We start from the raw sequence: 22,001 nt of genomic DNA, 5'->3' as shown, positions 1-22,001 counted from the left end.
GTAGTAAACAATAAATTTAAGAATTTAATCCACCAAAACTGTTCCATGTTTTTCTTTTTAACTCTCTGCCTTCCCGAAGCCATAGCTTTTTTTTTTTACGTTCAGTTTTTTTTTTTTCTTTTTTAACTTTATAATGGTACCATTTAATATTGCATGTGATGTAAAAGGAAGCTGGAAAAAAAAATCCATATGGGGTATGTGCTTTTTTTCTTTAGCGCTATGATTTTAAGGTACTTTCACACTTGCGGCAGAGGATTCCGGCAGGCAGTTCCGTCGCCGGAACTGCTTGCCGGATCCGTCTAAACGTATGCAAACTAATGGCATTTGTCAGACGGATCAGGATCCTGTTCCGTATGGCAAATGCATTGAAAAGCCGGATCTGTCTCTCCGGTGTCATCCGGATGCCGGATCCATTTTTCCGGAACACTCGGGGCCGCACCCGGCATTAATGCATTTCAATGGGAAAAAATGCCGAATCCGGCATTACGGCAGGTGTTCTGGAATTTTGGACGGAGATAAAACTGCAGCATGCTGCGGTATTACCTCCGTCCTGAAAAGGCAAAAAGACTGTACTGAACACATCCTGATGCATCCTGAACGGATTTCTCTCCATTCAGAATGCATTAGGATAAAACTGATCAGTTCTTTTCCGGTATTGAGCCCCTAGGATGGAACTCAATGCCGGAAAAGAATAACGCTAGTGTGAAAGTACCCTTACACATTTGTACTGTTGCATTGTACAAATGAAATAAACAAATAAATATTGTTGCATTATCATAACCAAAGGCAGAAAAAAACAAAATGCTTTTTTTTTTTTTTCTCTTTTTGGACCCCTAACTAGTGTTTTTATTGTAGCTTCACCATTTTGCTACTATAATATTGTTGCCCAAGATTGGCCTATTAATTATAGGCCCGTTCCTGCTTCGGCTATGTCAACATACAATTAAAGGGGTTGTCGGAGTTATTTTTTTGTTCTTTGTATGTTTCTTATTAGGCAAATGTAAAGGCTTTACAATTCACTCACTTTATCTGCAGTTGCTGCTTTCTCAGATTTCACTGGGGGTCACATGACCTGTGATGTCAGCTTCTCTCCCTGCTCTGATGATGATTTGTGCACAAGCCTGAGAGAGCAGATATGTGTCTGTGCACTAGACGTCACTGTGCTGGTCACGCCCCCTGCACAGCTGACCCCAAAATACCACAGCTGCTGTCTCCCCTTTGTCTCCCTCTCACTGGATACTTCAGGAAAGATTAACCCCTTCAGCAGCAGAGAGGGCTGGAGGCTTTGGTGAGCAGCTGCAGGCAGTGAAGAGACACAGGATCTTCCCTCCTCACCCTGCAGACACAGAGCTGACAGACTATAGGAGTTCTGCAGAGCATTGCACAAGAGCAGGTAGGGGGAAGATCCTGTGTGTATCAGCAGTGCCATTATACAGCTGAGACTTGTAGTCCTACACATACAACATGCTGCTGAGTATCCCAGCGGTCAGACATGTCACTCAGGGCAGCACTTTTATTCACTCCCTTTTCAGAGCAGGGAGAGCTGCACAAATATTTATGAGGAAAACCTCAGAGATTGTTGTTATTGTAGGTAAACAAAGGGCCAGAAGAAAACCATGGAAATGTGGAACTTTTTTGCCTAAAACTTGCTTAGTTTATGTATATATTGCTGACCATCAGATTTAGGGCTTATTCAGACGGCCGTATGCTATACGCAAAAATGCGTATTAGTTTTTTTTGTGGATTAGATGTTGACCCATTCACTACTATGGGGCCCTTTTCTATTCCACGGTTCCGCAAAACAAATGAAACACGTCCTATACCTGTCCGTGTAAATCAGGACATGGCCCTATTGAAGTCTATGGGTCCGCAAAAATACTGAATGCTATCCTTTTTTTGCGGATCCGTTTTTTTGTGGATCCGCAAAAAAACGGATAGCATTCAGTATTTTTGCGGACAGCATGCGGCTGTCTGAATGAGCCCTAAGGCTCCATTCACACGTCCGCAATTTTGTTCTGCATTTTGTGGAACGGAATTGCGGACCCATTCATTCCTATGGGGCAGCACGATGTGCTGCCCGGACACGGAATAGCGGACCCGCACTTCCGGGTCCGCAATTCCGTTCCCGAAAAAAAATAGAACATGTCCTATTCTTGTCCGCAGTTGCGGACAAAAATAGGCATATTCTATAGTGCCGGCGATGTGCGGTCCGCAAAATGCAGAACGCACATTGCTGCTGTCCGTTGCGGACGTGTGAATGGAGCATTACAGTGTTATATTATTTTTTTTATAACTCGGACAACCCCTTTAACTGATAGAATGAGTCGTATCCGCCTAGTTCCTGCTCAGACATTGTATTATCATAAGAAGTGAGACCAGCATTGAGGCTGATGCCGCACTATGGGCCACCTTTATTCCAAGCTGTCATATCTCCCTGGGAATATGTACTATTCTTTGAGAATTATTTTCAATCATCTGAAAGATCAGTGGGATTCTCAGTTCCACTGTATGTTACTTGTAATACCTGACTTGCAAAAATATCACAACATTTTGGAACCTGAATAATACATAATAGCTGGTTCCCCAGTGCAGAGCTGTAGTTGTGGAAGAATGTAAATTGTCTTGTTACATAGTAGTGCTGAATATGCGGCTTTTACTTGTACAGTTTCCTCCTCCTTGTGTAAGGTGTTTGTTTAGCAGATATGTTCTATCCAGTTTGTACCATGTCAGCTTGCTGGCATAAAATTTACATGTGGTTTATACAACATGGACAGATGGGTCCTCTTTTTTTTAAAGGGGCTATCCAACCCCTATAATGACCCCCCCCCCCCCCCATTCCAATACCTGGGCCCCTCATATACATTATACTTACCTTCTCCCCGACACCTGCGTAGCTCCGGATCCCTGCACGGCTGCCGCTGCATCTCCTCGTCGCTCAGATAAAAACATCTGGCGATGGTGGAGCAGCCAATAGCAGGCCACGATAGGGACGAGCCTCCCTAGCATTGCGGGAGACACTAGGGAGGCCTGTCCCCGTCGTGGCCTGCTATTGGCTGCACCCCCCTGACGACGGATGTTTTGATCTGTGAGACAGGGAGACGCAGCGGTGCCCTGGGCATTGGGGGGGTTTGTCATTATAGCAGTTGGATAACCCCTTTAACTCTACATATCCTGAGATGTGTGGCAGATTAAAAGAAAGATAAAAAGTGCACCTGACAGGTCGAACTCATTGTCTATAGGCTCCCATGTTTAAAAGAAGTATACATTTAAAGAGCATCTGTCTGTAGGATCAACCCTATTAAACCTGGCATCATGCCTGGTAAAGTGGATCCTGCTGAGTAAAACGATACCTTAATTACGCAGATTGATCGTGCCATTCACACAAGTTTTTCACTTTTTATTAATACGTAAATTAGGCCTTCAGTGCATGGTGGGGGGGGGGGGGTGGACTTTTCTATACGATGCACCAGAACTCCTCCGCTCTGTACTGATGGCCGCTCCTCCCTCTTCTTGATCGACAGGGACAGACATTTCTTCTGGTCCTGTAATCCTGCGCCATAGATTATACTTCAGCACATGCGCAGTAGATCTGCCTCTGCTTCCCCAGCAACGCAGATGACATCATCCTCCACCTAGAAGAGGGGGCACTTGCCTTTGTTCAGGTGGAGAATGAAGTCATCAGCACATGCTTAACAGGGATCTGCAATGTTGGGGAAGCAAAAGCAGATCTACTGGTGCATGCACAGTACAGGTGCTAGAGTACAGAGCCAGATGGGATGCTCGACCCTATTATTGACCTGACAATGTATTGCAATGCAGCTTAGAGAGCTGACAGAGGGCGAACGTGGGGGCAGTAAGAAAATAAAAAAAGAGTGATCTGGAGTATGTATTATATAGGCTTGTTCACATCTGGGTTGGAGGCTCAGCTCAGGACATCTGTGGCATGCAAGACTTTTTTTGTCCAGTATAAAAAACAAGTTCCCGAACAAAAACGGAACGGAATCCATTGTAGTCAGGGGAGTCTGTTCAGCTCCATTCGAGTCAGTTACTGCTTTGCCGAATACAGCACTTCTATTATTAAGTGTTCTTGCATAGCAAGACCACTTAATGTTATCTCACATATATATTCTTATTCTTATTATAGCCAAATTTGCCACCCTAACTCCTCCCACAGTTTTTACACTACATAGACAAAAATTTACCAAAACGTGCAGATTGTTCCCGATCGGATTGCTATTACTTTGTGGAACTTTCGCCGAATGGTTCACGGAATATCGTGGTTCTTGTGGCGAAAATTGTCCCATAGGAATGAATGGCAAAGCTAGAGTGGGAGCTGGCAAAAGCTGAAAAATCAGGACATGATTTCTAAACTGCCACCACTCCCTCATTTTCAGGCCCACCTACACAAATCTTATATCAAAACGTTCAGCTATCCCTGCTGCCACTAAAAATGTCCACGGCTAAGCAATCCACGTTTTTCCCATTGACTTTGACAGGGAAAATTTTCAAATCGCTCCCAGTCGCACAGATTTTAAACTAAAGTCACCAAACTTGTGTCACTTAGTCATGGGGTCAACGCCCAATTTGTTAGAACATTTCGGAGACCCGAAAATGTGGGCGGGGCCACACAGAACCAATCAAATTCTCCCCATTGACTACAATGAGACGTTCAAATTGCTACTCCTCCCACAGATTTAGGAGTATCAATACCGAACTTTGCACTCTTGGTCGGCACATACCCGAGGATCTTGCTTGTGCTTTGTTAACCGATCCCACCCTCCGGGCCCCCGAAAACCTCTTTTTTTCTCCCATAGAGTTTTATTGGAAAAATGCAAACGTTTGTCACTCGTACAGCTTCGGAGTGAAACTCACCAAACTTGGGTCACTTAGTCATGGGGTCAACCTGAAAATTTCTGTCACATTTTGGGGACATTCAAAAGTGGGCGGAGCTACAAACAACCAATCAGATTTTCCCTATTGTCTTCAATGAGAATTTTAAATTGCTGCCATTTCAACATTGTTAATGGCAGGGTTGGTAAACTTAATATATTCGGTTAATAGGTGACTAGAATTCAAATGTTTTAAAGTGGGCGGAGTCTACAACGGCCAATCAAACTTCAGCTATATGTTTTAATGGGAAAATGTAAAACTGCCGCTGCTCTTAGACTGTTAATGGCAGGATCCCCAAACTTGGTACAGTTGGACAATTTAGGATTAGGATTAAAATTCAGAAAAGTGGGCGGGGCCAAAAACAACCAATCAGATTTCTTTGATTGATTTCAATGGGAAAATTGAAAAATGCTGAAAATTGAAAAATGCTGCCATTATTGATGTCAGGGGCTTCAAATCTCAGAAATCAGGCCATAGATTACTTCGGCTTCAAAAATTGAAAAAGTGGGCGGAGTCAACAACGACAAATCAGATTTTTCCTATTGACTTCAATGAGAAACCTTTAAATTGCTATCATTCTCACAATATTTAAGCCAGAATACCCAAACTTGGCACCGTAGGTCATTGGGTGACTGGGGTCAAAAAAATGTAAAAAGTGGGCGGGGTCTACAACGGCCAATCAAATTTCAGCCATTTGTTTAAATGGGAAAAATTCAAACTGCCGCTGCTCTTAGACTGTTAATGGCAGGGTTCTGAAACTTGGCACAGTTGGTCACTGGAGGACTGTGCCAATGTATATCTCATTTTGGGGATGCTAAAAAGTGGGCGGAGCCACAAACAACCAATCAGATTTTCCCTATTGACTTCAATAAGAAACCTTTAAACGGCTGTCATTCTCACAGTATTTAAGCCACAGCACCAAAACTCGGCAGGGTGGGTCAGTGTGAGACAAAGGTCAAAATTTATAAAAGTGGGCGGAGTCTACAACGGCCAATCAAATAGGTGCAACCACCCCGACTTTTAGGTGCAACCTTTCCACAGTTACTCCAGCCAATCCAACCACACAACAGTTACTCAAGCCACTCCACCCAGCTACTCCGCCCACTCCAGTTGTAAGCTACTGGTGGAGGCAAGAACACTTCACACAATTTCCCCAGAAATTGTACCTTTTCTAGTTTTGATTGTTCTCCTCCTATAATGGATCAGAATAACGGAAATGCGGTGATAGATAGGGAGGGCTATCCATCATTGATAACACTTCCTCCATGTACAACTGAAGACAGAAAATGCAGAGACTTAAATTTATAAATTACAAGTTTTATTCAATCTTTTCTCACAAAACTAGATATCAGTCTGCTCAGCTCCTCCTGCTCTGACGCTGCCGGCAGATTACTCAATAGTAACTGATACCGGCAGACTTTACATAGGGCTCTGTGCTCTGCTTTGTCACACAGGCCACCCTGCAGTGTCATTAGGAGGACGGATTACATGCTCATAAATATGACAGTGGCCATTTTGACTCTTTCACTGATTGTCCCCTAAACAAAACGAGACATTATCGATAATTAAAGACATTTATACGTTTATTTATAATAACATGCTTTTCAGTATTTCCATTTTTTTCTTTCCTGGAGAAGCTCTTTAATGTGCAGGAAGTGTAGAACAGTACATATATTGTAGTTACATGCTCTACTTAGTTCTGTGGATGCATACTGCAGCAGGGGTGGTTCCATAATGACAGCTTATTGCCTATCCACAGGGTAGGTGATAAGTGTCTGATTGGTGGGCGTCTGACAGCTGGAGTCCACCAATTCCATGGCTCAGGGATCCAGTGTCCCCCATTGCATTTAAGCTGGAGGGTCAGGACTCTGCTGTTTCTGACACTCCCATACAGTTTGAATGGAAAGGCACAGCTCCATTCAAACTGGGGTCACGGAGGGCCCAAATCTTGTGATCAGTTCATGTGTATGGAACTGCCAGACATAGAAGAGTACAGTGCTCTGCTGTTTCCAGAAGGTCCTATAGAGATGAATAAAGGAGCAGTGTGCATGCCGATTTGTGGGCCCTTTGGGGTTCAAGACCCCCATTGTCATGATTGCTGGAGGTCCCAGCGGCAGGACCCCCAACCAATCTAATGCTTATCCTCTATCCAATAACAGAATACCCATTTAATTGACAGGACTGGATTACAGGGTCAAGGCCCAGGCAAATGCATACTGAATTATAAAATCCTGCTACTGGAAAATAAAGCAAATCAAGTAGCACCAAAGCTAGAGACAGCTGCCGTAAAATGTTCAGTGGTGACTCGGCCATTGATAGTAGGTTTGAAATGTGAATAATGGTTGCATTTCCTTTACCAGTAAATAACGTTACATAATGTCCTTTTTCTCAGGAGATCTGTCAGTCACCAGTCGTCTGCAGGAGTGCTCATATCATATATTAGACTGTTATGTGACTTTGGCCCTAAACACTCCATTACTGTCCCATCAGCAAAGACATGATCTCAATCCAATGGTTATTCGGATCCTTTCAGCTACATGTCTCCCCGCATTACCAACGCCAATTAGTGTTTTACAGGTAACCTATTGTATTTTACAGACCATATTCCAAACCCAGATGTTCTGGTGTATTAGTCACTGTATAAACTTTGTGAACTGTTTCTTGAAATCCTAACAATGAATTGTACAGCGAGTTCCAATTCTGACTCGTTAACAAAGAATAGGTACCATGTAATTTAACACTACGATGATTTAAGGATATCTTTAACGTTTAGGATACCAGCAGGGCCGGCGCTACCATAAGGCAGACCAAGCGGCCGCCTTAGGGCGCGCCCTGCGCAGGGCGGAAGAATGGAAGAATGAATGAATGCTTTTTTTTTTTTTTTTTTTTTTTTTTTTTTTTTGCACTTGACTTATTGAACCTGCCGCGCCCGCCCTGTGTGCCGGCCGCGGCGATCGTCTAGTCTAGAGTAGTCAGGGACTCAGGGCAACAGATATCAAAGGCCCCCCCCCCCACCAGCCTGCGTGTGCGGCTGTGTGCCAGGCCGCCCGGCCGGCAGGGCAACATAGCTAGCTAGGCACTTAGGCAGAGATAGATGATCATAGATAGATGAATGATATTCATTCATTGGCTCAGCGCGCCGCTCTGGCTGCCACTAGTGACAACTGACAAGTCACCTGCACAGGGGGGGGCGTGAGTAGACACAGGCAGCCGCGGCCTGCGCCCGCCAAGAAATTGAATCCGAGGTGTGGGACCAAGAAATTGAAGCAGGGACTAGAGGTGAGGCGAGCTGACTGTGTCTGTGTTGTGTTTGCGCTCACCGTCCGGCGTCCTGGGTTCATTAAGAAAGGAGCTGAGCTGAGCACTGCAGGAAATCATCACCTGCAGGGGAGAATCCCAGTAATGCATTTGAGGTCCCGTCAGATAATTAGTGACTGTGAGGGGTCCTCATGTGAGAACGCTATACAGTAGGCCACGTGTTACGTCCCTTGTGGCCCCTTATTTCATACACCGAAGGAGTCAAGAGTAGAGATATAATTGCAATGTTGCTTTCTGGGTTCATTGCTGTAAATGAATATTTAATATTTCATCTTCCTGTAACAGGGATGAGAATATTCATGATCTGTTGCATCAGCCCCATGGTGTGGTTAGTACTTTATTAATGGAATTAAATTAAGGGGAAAGGTTTGACCGTCTGAGTCACGCTCCGTGTGGAGAGGCAGATATGGAAGCTGCAGCATTCAGAGTTGTGGGATGAGTGATAATACTTACGGGGGAGGAAGGTGAGATCACTAATGTCCATTTATAAGTGTCATCAGTAAACATCATCATACTTAGCGTCTATGATGGCAGCTAGAGGTCTATACAACCCCGGAGAAACTCATCTCGGCCATCTTCTTAAGATTCAGAATAGACCGGAAGATGACAATGATTCCTTGATTTGTTTTATTCTGCTTCTATTCTCATTCTATTGGGCCATCACCTAGGCATATCTGTTCCTGGGAAAGCTGAGTGGCAATCGATATGGCAAGAGTGAACGTACCATAACTTGTGTCTCGTCTGACTAACAGACACAGCCGTCAGTCAGACTGAAGACGCAGCCAGCAGCAGAAGTCAGACAGTCACAGCCCCACTCAGGTGTTAACATGGAGGCCTTGAGGGGGAGAAATGTGACATGGGGGGCTAATGGCTGACATGGGGGGGCTGATCTGAGGCATTGGGGGTCTGATTGCTGGCTGGTCTGACCTGAGGTGTAATGGAATATATTTTTTTCATATTATCCTCCTCTAAAACCTAGGTGCGTCTTATGGGCCAGTGGACCGGTGCGCGGGGGGGGGGGGGGGGGGCGCCAAAATGTAGCTTCGCTTGTGTTGGCAAAAATCCTTGCACCGGCCCTGGATACCAGTGCTGTATATATACGGCACTGGGATCTGTGTTTTAAATCCCAGCGCCATACAGGTACGGGGTGCTGATCAGGCGGGCGCTGCGCCTGCCTGATGAGCTGCAGGGGTCCGGCAGTCACTGATAGCCAGACCCCTGCTGTATGCGCCGGCATCCCTGAAAACATTGATGCCGGCGCATTAACCCTCATAATGCCGCCGTCAGCGCTGACCACGCAATGTGCGGTATCCTGATGGGTCCCGGTGTTCATCGGGTCCCCACTCTGCTGTGACAGGGACCCGAAGGCTGGAAAGGCAGCCCGATGCTTTCCTTAGGCATCGTGGCTGCCTTCCCTATAAGCCCCCTGGATCTCACAGGAAGCAGGCTGAAGTGTATTACAGTGTGTAATTAACTTACAGCCAATGCATTACAATACAGATGTATTGTAATGCACTGTATAGGGGATCAGACCCCCAAAAGTTGAAGTCCCAGAGTGGGACAAAAAAAAAAGTGAAAAAAATTGACGCAACCTGCTCTATAAAAATATCACATTATATGACCCCTCAGGTGAATGCTGTAAAAATATAAAATAAACATTGCCATTTTTTTTGTCACCTTGCGTCACAAAAAGTGTAACACCAAGCGATCAAAAAGTCTTATGTACCCCAAAATGGTACCAATCAAACCGTCATCTCATCCCACAAAAAATGATACCCTACCTAAAAGACAATCACAAAAAAAAATATAAACCAGTGGCACCTGTAAACCAATCCATCAAAATCTGCGCTTTCAGGAAAAAGTGGGTAACAAATTATGGGGTGCTTTTTCTCCTGCTACCCCCTGCTAAAGCAACATTTTATAGGAAGAAATTAAACTTTCAAACTCTGTAAAACACTTATGGGGTCAAAGTGCTCAGTACAACCTCTCTTCAGAATGTCATCAATATTTGATTGGTCTGAGTCCCAACACCTCCATTGATCAGCTGTTTGAAGAGACTGCAGTGCTTCAGTGAGCACCACAGTCCCTTCCTAGGCCAGTGACATCACCTTCATTGGTCACAGCACAGTCCCATTCAAGAGAATGGTCCTGGGCTGCAATACCAAGCACAGCCAGTATACAATGTATGGCGCTGTGCTTGGTATGCTGAAAGGAGGCTGCAGCACTGTGACCTCTTCAAACAGTTGATCGGTGGGGTGCCCGGACTCAGACCCCCAATCAGTTATTGATGGAGGATAGGTCATGAATATTATAGTTTCCGAAAACCCCTTTAAAGCGGACCTGTTATCCCGCCTGACAAATCAGTTTTACTAAATTCTTGTATTCCCTATACTATAACAATGCTCAAGCATAATGTCTTAGAACTCCGTGTTGTGACGTTCCTTTGTTATTACTTTTCGAAAATTAGAAAATAAAGTTTTACCACTTGGGGAGGGGGGGGGGTGTCCCTAGATACTGAGACAGTGTAGAGACATTCTTTGACAAGGGATTTGGTAACACCCAGTAGTGAATTTCTTCATACATTTTAAGGAGGATTGGCTGTCATGTTAGTGCATGGGCATTACATAGTTGCTTATACTACATACAGTGACTGGAAGAGGGCCGGAGCTGGTGAGAGCATAGTAATAGAGATAAGTAAAAGTATCAATTATATTTTTCACTCATGGAAACGCCTCTAAAAGTCCTGAAACCCATTTTAAGGAAACCTGTCACATTGAGTAAGCAGTCTGATCTGCAAGCAACATGATATAGAGCAGGAGGCTTTAAACAGATGGATATATCATTTTGTGTGAAATGATTCAGTATAACTTTTTTCAATGAATTCCCTGCTCTTTCTATGCCTTGGATCCCCAGGGCCATCCTTTATCAGTGACTGACATCCTTTCCTGTATGAGCGTTGTTTTAACAGGAATTCAAAAAATTTGAGAATAAATAAGCGTACACAGGCTAAGTGAATAAATACATTTACTAAATGTGAGAATAAAACTATAAAACAGACAAATGACCTACAGAGTAGTAAAAGTAAATAACAATCACTGGCCTGCACACAATATGGGGGGAACTCCGGATGCCATGTTGTAGCACATGATCGACACCCCATAGTTATACAAGAGATATGGATAGTGTTTGAAATCAATACATCCTACCTGGATAATTTTCCTCAATGGAGTGCCAATTAACTATCTGTGTTTACAAGACTTGATACCATTTTAGCCCCTCCTCCCAAGGATGTCCATTGTGTAGCACGCAAGTCTCTGAGATGAGCACTCAGGAATGCAGCCTTCTCAGCACAATGGGTGATGGGTATGTTATCTAACTATCTCTACCTCACTACATTACATGGAATATCATTATAGAATTAGATATTAAAGGGGACAGAACCAATCAGTACCTAATTATGTGTGTAAAATTATCTTACAATACAACAATCTCTGTGCGTGCATACAGAGAGAACTTTCAATCACTGAGTAGTACTGCCCACTAGACTCCCAATCCGAGCATGAGCCAGCACTTAAAGGGAACCTGTCATGTGGATATTTGATTATAATCTAACTAATTATATACAATCATTAACTACTAAAAAGTACCTTCGATGTATTCACTTACTGGTGTGACAGATGGTTATCTCATAATATACACACAAAGATGCCGCATGCTAATGAGCTGATTTGAGTCCAGCGTGATGTCGGTGAGTCCAGCGTTTATTTAATTCAGAGCTATAGCCACTCCCCTGACCACCTGCTGCTGATTTATATGGAAAATAACTGTCAATCAGCAGCAGGTAGGCGGGAAGAGTCAGGAGCTCATGAATATTCAGGACTCATCATTATCAGCTGGAGCTTTTAAATACAAGATGTTTGCAGATTGACTGGGTCAATTAAAGAAAGTGACCCAGCATTTTGCTAAGATAATCAGTCACTTATTTATGTTGCCCTTAGTTAGGACACCTTAAAACTGGTGACAGGTTCCCTTTAAATAAAATGCAATTATACAGTTATACTAAATCTTCTCCCATGAAATTGTATATCAATGTGCTCAGCTCCTCCTGCTCTATGACATCTTGCCTGCAGATCAGACACCATGTTTAACTGTACAGGTTCCTTTTTAGCATGGCTCCATGGTAAGAAGTTTGAAAGAACAACAGCTTTTGTTTTATATTTTTTCCACTAAAAAACTGGAGAGGATTTGAAAACCTAAAGAATGCATGTTGTACACTGATCGATTATTTATCCCCTATCATATGGAATACCCCTTTGATAAATCCCCCAATCATTTACAGTAATTAGCTTGTTATTGAGTCAGGTATTTTCTGCTCATTATTTATACTGCTTGGGTCAAAGCTAATTGCATCAGCTATTACAAAGTGTACTAGCGAAGGTATTAAGTCAGACATTAACAGCACGTGTTCCCTCCAGCTTTTTTCATGCAGGGAAAAAAGGAGAATATTGCTCTAGAGTTAATCAGCCAAATGCATTTTTATAATTGAAGTTTTCTTTGACTAATGTGCAGAGTAGACTATTGAACAGATATAATGTAGTCAGTGCTTCTGAAATTAAATGTTTAAAAATGAAAAAGAGAATTTGATTCAGCTAAAAATGCATTTTCTTGTTAATGTCATTAGGGGACACAGGACCATGGGTATATGCCCAGCTACCACTAGGAGGCGACACTAGATATCAAAAAGGTTTGCTCCGCCCAGGTGGGCTATACCCTCTCCACAGCCACTTGGCTATCAGTTTTAGTCTAGTGTCTGTAGGAGGCAGACATGACCTGCTCAGTTTTTTTTGCAGGTCTTGCTGCTTTTCATTTTTATTTGATTATTTTTTCCTTTCTTCTGCAGGTTTCGGCCTGCTGCAGGATGGGGCTCCATCGTGGATTACCACTTTACTTGCACCCCCTTCAGGCGCGTACTTGAAGTACCTACGCCGGTCACCCAGTCCCCATTACTGCATCCGCAGTGGTATGCCGGCAATCCCACGTAAGTGTTGAGTTTGCCGAAGGGGTCACCCTGCGGCGCCTAAAGACGCCGGACGGTAAGTATTCTCCCCTGCATCCCTGCCCCAAGAGGTTCATTCTGGCCAAGGGATGGGATTCATTTTATTTGTGGTGCCTGGTTAGGTCCCTCCTTTCCCCTTTTTCTTCCCTCCCTTGGGTATCCTTCATCCTTCACTTCCCTGGCCACCCATGCCTCTCCCGGCCTTTCCCTCTACTTTAGTCCCCAGCTTCTGCCCGGACTAGGCCGCATCTTCCCTGGCCTGTCCTCCTGGCTCCTTTTGCCCCGTTTTTACCCTCCCTCAGCGTCACTTCTCCTCAGGAGCCCCCCTCGCCCGTTTTTTTTTTTTCATTCCAGAGGTCCCCAGGTCTCCCGCAGTTCCGGTCCGCCACCTTTTCCGGCCACCTCATTAATCGAGTCTCCGTCTTCTTTCTCTCCTAGGCCGCGTCTTCTCCCAGCCCCCCTCGCTTCCTGGACTTTATCTTGGCCCCTCCCCGCTCCTCTCGGCTTATGGGAGGGGTTCTCTTCCCCTCCTATCCCACCCAAGCGCGGGATTTAACCGTGTGGAGGGAGGTTTCCACTTTACATTTTTCTTCTGCAGCACCTCTTCGGGGACACGACACCTGGGGTCTGGTAGGAAAGCCTCTGGCTGGCTGTTTTTCTTTTTTTTTTCAGGCTCCCTATCAGCCCCATATCCTCCTCCAGAGGGGACTCTCATTCCCAGCCCCCTTGTTCGACTCTCCCAATTCATGGTGGAGTCGCTGAACCAGCCTGGCTGCCCAAATTGTGGCCGCCTTTGCCCCTCCCAGGAACTCCTCCACGGACGGGGCACACACATTTAGACACCAGGTCCCGCAAATGACCTTGGGTTGTCACAACTAAGTCCCGCTCCTCCTCCGTATCCTCGGGTCACCCCAGGACAGGTCTGAGGCTGTTGACGTATTCTTCCCTGCCGCATCTTGCGCCTCCTCGGTGAACACCTCTGCACCGATTCTGACTCTGAACAGAGAATCAGGCGGTCTTCCACCATACATAATCTCTCTGGGTGGTCAAGGAAAAATGTCCACTGAGGAACCTCTCATCTCCAGGGTGGATTCCCCTTTAGTGGATTTTTAGATGGCACTCCCCTGGCTGCACAGGATATTATCCACACAGGTAAGTCAGCTTGCCGCCTCCCCAGTACGTGGTGCTTTAACCCGTCACCTTGTTTAGCACGCTAGCACACCTATGTGGTGTCCTAGGTACGTACACCTTCCCCTTCACAGGGTGGTACTCATACCATTGCCAAATGCTATATCCGGCAGACTTTGCTCGTTCCAAGGTATCTCCTTTTCAGCTGGATTTCAGTAATTTCTCTAATCCAGGGGCTATATTAAACACACTCTCCTAATCGGAGAGTGTTCCAGGCCACCAGTACACCTTCCTGGGGCTAGCGTGCACCACGCAACATATTACTGGGGAGCCCTGGTTTACCATATGACTCCTTTATTAGGTGAAGTACCTGTATCACCTCCAGAGGCTGTAGCCATTACACGTGTTTGGTTCTAGTGTACACCACAGGCGAAGTATACATGCCATGTTCAGTCGCTGTAGCCATGGCACCTGTCTGGCTCTAGTGTGCACCGTGCAGCCACCTTGCTTCCTTCTTCTGTGGAGTACCTGTACCATCTCCAGATGCTGTAGCCTTTACACCTGTCTGGTTTTTAGTCTGCATTACACATCCATTTTTCTCGCCATTACACATGTCTGGTTCTAGTGTGCATCAATCAGTCATTCTACTCCTTTATCAAGCGCAGTACTTATGCCATTTCCAGATGCTGCAGCTATGTCTCTACTCTTATTATCGTGTGCACCATGCATTCACATTACTCCCATTGAAGGCAGAGTATTTATAGTATCTCCAAGTGCTTTGCCCTATTAGTACAGTCTGTGGCCCATACTGCTCCTGCATTACTGGGTGTGTTTTCCTGGCTCTAATGTGTGCTAGGCAATCATGGGGCCCCTCTTGATGCGGAGTAATGGTACCATCCCCAGATGCTGTATTCATCACCCTTTTCTGGTTCTAGTATGCATCTGGCACCTCATTACCATCGTGCTTGGTGGTGTACTTGTACTATCTCAAGGCACTGTATGCGACAGGCCATTGTGGTTGGAGTATGTACCTGGCAGACTTCATGTGGCCAAGTATATCTCTGGTCTTACGCTTCACAGCAATATTTTGTTAGTTTTTTGGGGGCTCAATCCTAGCCTTTTTTTTATGGGAAGCAGGGCCATTACCTTGGAGCCCCTCCTCCCCCAGGGGTTGGCTGCTTTCTCTAGCAGGATGGGGTTTCCACCGTCTCATAGGGTGTTTCTCTTTGCCCACATGCCTTGCTGCGGAAGGAGGCTCACTCTCTTCCCATGGTTCCTCTCTACCCTGTACGACAAGTTAGAGTTTTTTCCTTGCTGGGTCCTCTTTCTGGTCGGGTTCCTTTGCTTCCAGGGCTTATAGAAGCGCCTTCCTTTTGCCGTTGGGCGGTCCACAGGGTCTTTTAGCTTGTTTCCAGGAAGTTTTTCTCCTTGGTTAAGGACTGCTCCATCCTTTTTCCAGGCATTTTTCCTTCTGCCAGGTACTCTCATAGTCTAATTTTCTTGTTGGGTCTGTCCTCTTATGGATTCTCCTCCTGGAGCATCCTTCCATATGCAGAGTGCTAGGTCATTACCAACTGACGTTGCTGTGCTACTCTCCTGTTTCTTCAGGAGGAGCCCTGGTTCTTCCAGATCCTTCCTCCGGCTCTTTAATGCGCAGTTGTTCATCTCTTGGTTCTTGTGCAGGACATCTGCCTTGCTCCCTATACCACCTTGGGAGGAACCGGGTGTTTCCCCTTGTTCCTTCTTGGGCTCCTTTCCCAGGCACTTGTTCTTGGAATCCTCACGGTCTCCTATAGTTATTTCCTTTGGAACCATTTCATGCTATGGCCTCTCCTGGTCCGGTCGGGTCACAGGGTACTCCAGCACCTGTGCGTCCAACTTTTTGCATGAGATTTCCTTTCCTCCCTCGGGGACTGCTTTGAGACGTCCAATGGGGCTGTGTCACCCAATGATATTAACGAGAAAATGGGATTTTTGTACTTACCGTAAAATCCCTTTCTCGTTCAGTTCATTAGGGGACACAGGTCCCACCCTTTGTTTTGACTTTGTTTCCTGTTACCAGGCTGCTGTTCTCGTTTCCTTTCCTGGTCCAGTACATTTTGGTTCTTCGCTTTTGTTTCTCTCTCCTTCTGCTATTGGTACAAACTGATTAGCCTAGTGTCTGTGGAGAGGGTATGGACCACCTGGGCGGTGCCAACCTCTTTGATATCTAGTGTTGCCTCCTAGTGGTAGCTGGGCATATACCCATGGTCCTGTGTCCCCCAATGAATTGAACGAGAAAGGGATTTTACGGTAAGTACAAAAATCCAATTTTCTTTTTATTATTGTGGTGGTGGGTCAAGAGGTTGTCTCATTTCAGCAAATAGCATTTATTATGTAAAGGAGGTTAATTAAAGGTACTTACTAATGTATTGCGATTGTCCATATTGCCTCCTTTGCTGGCTGGATTCATTTTTTCATCACATTATACATTGCTCGTTTCCATGGTTATGACCACCCTGCAATCCAGCATTGGTGGTTGAGTTTGCACACTATAGGAAAAAGCACCTTTCTATGTGCGCTCCCACAGTCCTGGCCACCTGAGAGGCTAGTGCTTTTTCCTATAGTGTGCAAGCATGACCACCACTGATGGATTGGAGGGTGGTCGTAACTATGAATCGAGCAGTGTATAATGTGATGGAAAAAATAAATCCAGCCAGCAAATTCTATGTGAATATTCTATATAATTTTTTTAAATTAAAATATGGTTGGATGGCTTTCTGGATATAATGTTTTGAAGTCACTCCATTTAATCTTACTTCCTGCCCTGGCTCTTTAACTTCTTTTTTGTTTGGACTTTTAGCATGGCAAACATCACTAGGATTTACCACATCAGGAACCCGCTCCTATCTCCAGAATGGCACCCCCAAAGTGAAGAGTGAAGGAGAGCACACTGTGCATGGGGGCAGCGTGCTCTGCATTCATCGTTGTGGGAGTTCCCAAAATAGCCTAGCAAGTGTGCTAGGTTCCTTTTTGAAAGTCCCATATGGGTGAATGGAGAGGGCACAGTGCAAGCGTGGCCACCGATCTATTCAATGCTATGGGACTGCTGGAAATAGCAGAGATAGCGCTGAGCTAGATTTGGAGCTCACGTACCAGTGAGCCGTGCGTGTGCGGCTGTTCTTCGTTCACTTTGAGGGCCCCGTTTTGGAGATGGGAATGGGTCCCAGAGATGGGATCACACCTATCTTGCATTGATTGCATATTTTAAATGGGCATACCCCTTTAACTCTGTCAGACAATCAGTGTGGACAGAGACCCTCCCTGTAGTGACTCAATTAGAGCATCACACATTGCACGGATGAGTACGATGCTCTTCTGTGGACATCTTTATCTAGGCCCATCAGGAGAACAATAGAGCGGTCATAAAGGGAGCCCAGTTCCACACTTACTATTATAATAAGAATTACCTTGAAAATCCTTTACTCGTCTTACCCTCACAGCAGCAGTAAACTGACAATAGATTACCTGTCTATATGGGAGGTTTTATAATTTGCTCTGACTCCTACAGAAAGGCAATATTTTATATGTAATTTAATGGCATAGTACTGCCAAAAGGAAAAGGCCAAACTTTCTAAAAAATAATATTTTTTATGAAGGATTAATTAAAAAAACAACAACCCCTTCTTGAGGGAATTCTCCCTTTGTGAACAGCAGTTTACTGTATTAGGAAGTCCAGAAAGGTTGTCATAAGGTCTAAACAAAAAGCGGAGTTGTAGGCAGATAAGGTGTACCTCTAGTACAGGTCTAGGCACCGCGGGGTACCTGAGCAAGACGGCCATGGAACCACATGAAAAAGCAATAAGATTCAGTCCCATTCAGTATATTTGACAGCCAGGAATCATACAGGAAGGAAGTAGAGTATCAGACCTTTCCCACAGGTTAGAAGGTAGGCAGGTAAGTGGGATATTTTCTTGCATTTCTAGTATAGAGGCCCTAATATATTGGAATCAATGTCCTGAAGGTCGTCAGTGACCACTGCTAGGCACCTACCTATGAGAGCATAGTAGGTAAGCTTTTGGACTCACCTAGAGATGCTTAACGTCATACTGTGGTCTGGCTCACATCATATTTCCTCTGTATGCAGATGGTGCTAAGGGCAAGCCTAATACTGGTCTCATGGTGGATGTATAGTGGTGGGAAGCAAAGGTTGCAGTTTGAGTGGGGACTTGGGTCTTTGTGTGGGAAAGCCCAAATCCTCAACCACGTGCCAAGATCTATAGTTCAGCAGAGGAGGAGGAATAAATGGTTCAAGGACAGAGCAGGAAAAATATAGTATGTGTCCTAGACATAAGCTTTGGAGGATGCAGCCCTTAAAGGGGTTGGTTAATTTTTGATGTTTTTTGGCAAACTCCCTCCTAGCAAGACCTGCAAAAGGGAAGCATGCTTACCTGCTCATTAGCTTCCCTTATTTGGCTGCGTCGCTCGGGTCCCCCGCTGTCAACATCCACTTTTATCACCATTGCATGCAATCACTGGATGTAGCAGTGACCAGGTCCATTGGTTATTTGACACAAGGGGGACAGGTCACTGCTGCGGCCAGTGATTGGCTGCAGTGGTGTAAAATTGGATGTTGACAGAGGGGTACCCAAGTGAGACAGCTGAGTACAGGGAACAAAGGAGCTGGGACCCAGGTAAATATGCTTCCCTGTAGCAGGTCTGGCTAGGGAATGGGGGAGGGGGGCAATCTGAAGCTCTTTTTGTGTAAGTAGGACAGTTTAGTATTCAGTTCTGTCTCTCTGAGCGTTATTGCCTGGAGCCAAATCTGAAGCATTGCTTTGAATAGTGTGAATTTCTTTGGTGCAGCTAAAGACATGTGGCTGCTTGATAGGGGATGATTAATTAAAGTCACCCCCCTTGGATCCACTATTAAAATATGCTATAGACAAGTATAAATTACATCTTCCTCACATTTTGAGCATTTCATTGGAATATCTGCTTATAGCAGTAGGAGTACAGTCTTCCAATAATGACATAAATGACTGATCTTCAAATCAAACCTGTTGGCAAACGTGGCAGCATATTGTTAGTTGCCTGGTAGGGCTGCGTTCACATCAGTGCTAATCATTTCCATCATTCTGCCCCATTATAGGAGCAGAACAGTGAAAATACTGGCAGTGCCGGATCTGACGCATCAGTGAAACTAATGGCACCAGATGTACCCCATTGACTATAATGGTGCCCGTCGGGTTTCCCTTAGGGAGACCAGCAGGCAGAACTATTGTGTCCTATATTTTTTCAGGAAACCGTGACAGAGGCCCCCAAACGAGCCTCCAACAGATGTGAGCATAGGAATATAAATTATTCTAATATGTTCTTAGTAAAACATGACACTGGTTAATGAGTGCAGTTATGTTAGGGAGTTTCTGCTTTGGGCTATTGAGTAATACAGAGATGTATCAATATGGTGGCGTAAAGAAAAATGACTTAGAGGTTATCCAGGAAATAATAATGAGGACCTATCCTCAGGGGTTCCGAGTCCTGGCACTCCTGCCGATCAGCTGTGTCGGGGGGGCTTTCCAAGCACAGCGTCGTACATCATATAGCGGCAGTGCTTGGTATTGCAGCTTTGCCCCCTTCACTTCAATGGGTCTGAGCTGCAACTAAGCCATGTGACCGATATACGGTGATGTCACATGGTCTAGGAAGGAGCCGCGGTGCTCACGGAGCGCTGGCCTCTTCTAACAGCTGAGGACACTTGTATTGCAGTTTCTTTATTTTTCTTTAAAACATAATCACGGGTGCGGGCACTTACTCAGTGACAAGCGAAGGCTGTTTCTTGCTCAGTTGTGCTTCGTCTGGCCTCCCTGCAAAAGGATCCAGTGAGTGCTGCATTTATTATCATTTTCTCACAAGACAAGTGGATTTTAGTCTGTGATGCAGAGCACCACCAGGGAATTGCCACGAGAATCCCATAAAGAGGTGGCAGTGCCGACCCCAGATTTTTTATAAGTATACACAGTAAAAGCTGAGGATAGGTCATCAATATGATTTACCAGATAACCCCTTTAAAAGGGTATTCTGGTTACTAAAAGTTATTCCTTATCCACTAGGTAGGACAGGATAGGGGTTATCTGTGGGGGTTTGACCACTGGGACCCCACTGATGGGCCCTTGCTCCCATCCTGATAGAGTGACAGGTGAAGCACTGCCTCATTCTGTATGGGACTGCTGACTCTAGCTCAGTACAGTGCCCAAGTCTCCCGTAGGGAATGAATGGAGCGGTAGGCAGCATGCTTGACCTGCCACTCCATCAGAATGTGGGTACAGGATCATCTATTTTGGGATCAGTGGGGAGTCCGACTGCCCAGTCAGTATCTTTTAGTAACCAGAATATTTTAGGTTTTAAAGACAAAGGGTTTTTCACCCAGTAATAGTACCACTCCTGCCCATGAGCTGTAATTGGCATTGCAGTTTGTTGCCATACAAGTGATTCGGACTGACTACAATACCAAGAATAGAGCTGTTACTGGAGAATGAGCAGTCTTGTTTTTGTAATCCCAGGCAACCCCTTTAATGTCACATAGTGTCCCCAGCGTATAATGTGTGTTATCTTTGTTTTCCAGGAGAAGTGTATCCCAGTGTACTGCAGATACAGATTCCAGGATCATCTTTTTCACCAAACGCATGGGCAGACACATGGAACACACGTCTTTTTCAAAGACGTCTATGTCGTTTTCGTAGGAACTATGAGTCCTGGAAAGTTGCGTGAATTTCTTCTTGGCCCGCCTATAGAGATTGAGGTACATGATCGAGATCAGAAAATAAAGGAGAATATCAGCAGGCCATCACTTTTTGGCATGGAGCCTGAAGATGAAAAGCTAAGTAATGTCGGACTTATAACTTCTAAGAGCACTATTCATAACCCCTTCACTCAGCGAGACAGGTTGTCGGATCCTTATGGAATTGCAAAAATGAGATTATCTGAACTGGTCTATGGGGCAACATACTTGAATATATCTGTTCCCATCCTCAGCTGTGAAAGTCCAGATGCTACAGAGCATCGCTCCGAGGGCAAAAGTGGTGGAATAATTGGATCAGATATTGATAGCCAAGTGTCTCCCTTACCAGTAGGACATTATTTAGATGCCCAGTCTCATCTCAAAGTAAGAGTAGACCTGGCAGTGCCACTTTCCTCTGAGGCTGTGACTCCTGATTGTCCTTTTGGACGTATCATCTACATTTTTGATTATAAGAACAATAAATTGTTTCAAGATCTTATCATGAAGATAACAGAAATCAACTGTCGTGCTCTCAGTCTTCAGCCTGACCCCAGAGGTCTCTCCTTGGATGCTGTCTCCAGAGTGTGTTTAACAGATGATCAGAAAGGCGACACTTCGCTGGATGTTATCACCGGCATTCATATCATGGATGGAGACATTCACCTCTTTATTTTAGAAGGTCTGCGACAAAATGCTGTGAAAGAACTGTGGGAGACAGTGCCATCCAGGTACAAACTATTGTTATATAATAGTCTGGAATTGTATATACCAGGGATCTGCAACCTCCAGCACTCCAGCTGTTCTGAAACTACAACTCCCATAATCCTACTTTCACTACTATAGAGGTTA

General features: G+C 45.0%; 1 protein-coding gene across 1 annotated transcript in view; it reads left to right on the top strand.

Annotated features, from left to right (window-relative positions):
• CFAP92 (cilia and flagella associated protein 92 (putative)) overlaps positions 1 to 22,001 on the top strand; it is an 88,431-nt gene that overhangs the window by 40,593 nt on the left and 25,837 nt on the right. Inside the window, exons 8-9 of the mRNA XM_044301560.1 lie at positions 7,283 to 7,467; positions 20,997 to 21,880. Coding sequence (XP_044157495.1) covers positions 7,283 to 7,467; positions 20,997 to 21,880 — 1,069 coding nt within the window. The remainder of the gene's footprint in view (positions 1 to 7,282; positions 7,468 to 20,996; positions 21,881 to 22,001) is intronic.

Source organism: Bufo gargarizans, chromosome 7, assembly GCF_014858855.1.
Source record: "Bufo gargarizans isolate SCDJY-AF-19 chromosome 7, ASM1485885v1, whole genome shotgun sequence".
NCBI classification, from domain to species: Eukaryota; Metazoa; Chordata; class Amphibia; order Anura; family Bufonidae; genus Bufo; species Bufo gargarizans.
This window is presented reverse-complemented; position numbering and strand designations above follow the sequence as displayed.